The following is a 1,338-nucleotide window of genomic DNA, read 5'->3' on the forward strand; positions in this document are numbered from 1 at the left end:
GCTTTATAAAAAATGTTATCATCTATAATCTTCTGAGACTTACTTTTTTTCATCGTGTTTCTAAAATTTATCCATAAAGTTGCAGCTTCAGCAATAATGTTCTGATTCTTACCCGGGAGGTATGTTCGTTAAGTGTTCATTTTACTTCTATGCTTCAAGATTAAACATCACTATATACTCTTTTATATGTATCAAGTGTTACATTCTTCTTTAATTTTTTTTTTTTATCATGAAAAAACTGTATTTAGATTTAGCCAGCTGGACTCAGTTTAGATGATCCCAATTTTGTTGGCAACATCCAAAGCATCATAGTCAGGGGCCAGTCGAACGTATGCCTTCTTCTCTCCATCAGGCCTGATTAAGGTGTTGACCTTGGCTTCATCAATGTCATAGAGCTTCTTCACAGCCTGTTTGATCTGGTGCTTGTTGGCCTTGACATCCACAATGAACACAAGTGTGTTGTTGTCTTCTATTTTCTTCATGGCTGACTCAGTAGTCAGGGGGAACTTGATTATGGCATAGTGATCAAGCTTGTTTCTCCTGGGGGCGCTCTTTCGAGGGTATTTGGGCTGCCTTCGGAGACGCAGAGTCTTGGGTCGTCGGAACGTAGGTGATGTGCGGATCTTCTTTTTTTTGTGACTGTGGACGCCTTTCAGCACCGCTTTCTTGGCCTTCAAAGCCTTTGCTTTGGCTTTGGCTTTGGGAGGGGCAGGGGCTTCCTTCTTAGCTTTCGGCGCCATCTTCGTAAAAGGCCTTCTTTAATTTTTTAACTTATTTATTTGAGAGACAGAAAGCGAACAAGCAAGAGAGAGGGAGAGAGCACTCGCACAAACTGAGGAAGGGGCTGAGGGAGAAGCAGACTACCCGCCAAGCAGGGAGCACAACGTGGGGCCCAATTCCAGAACTCCAGGATCATGACTGGAGCCAGAAGGCAGAGGCCCAAATGACTGCGCCACCCAGGCGCCCCTCAAGTATTACATTCTAAAAACATTTCAACTAAATATTTGCCGTCTCTGCTCTTCAAGTTCCTAGACCCATAGATACCGCCAGCAGCACCTTAGTTCTGACCGTCTACTTCATGGAGCCCAAAGACCATGTCTCTCAGCTCCAACCTCCCCTCCCTTTTCCTCTCACTTGCTTTCCTCTAATTGAAGCTCTTAATCCTTCAATCCCTATACTGATCTTTCTACATGTATTACTCAACTGGAGCTTGTGACAGACCACTGCAGTGTCAAAGCAACTTTATTCAATAATATAATATTCCTGCTCATGTAAAACCCAGAGCTGAAGTTCCTGACAAGGAGATCTTGCAGGCAGTTCTGCTAAGTGCTCAACTCT

The 1,338-nt window shown here is 43.7% G+C and overlaps 1 protein-coding gene across 1 annotated transcript; it reads right to left on the reverse strand.

Annotated features, from left to right (window-relative positions):
• Positions 1-269: 269 nt before the first annotated feature.
• LOC123937102 (60S ribosomal protein L23a-like) lies at positions 270-748 on the reverse strand. The gene has a single exon (XM_045997684.1). The coding sequence runs from the start codon at positions 738-740 to the stop codon at positions 270-272; it is 471 nt and encodes a 156-aa protein (XP_045853640.1). The 5' UTR covers positions 741-748.
• Positions 749-1,338: the final 590 nt, after the last annotated feature.

This window comes from Meles meles, chromosome 2 (genome assembly GCF_922984935.1).
Source record: "Meles meles chromosome 2, mMelMel3.1 paternal haplotype, whole genome shotgun sequence".
NCBI classification, from domain to species: Eukaryota; Metazoa; Chordata; class Mammalia; order Carnivora; family Mustelidae; genus Meles; species Meles meles.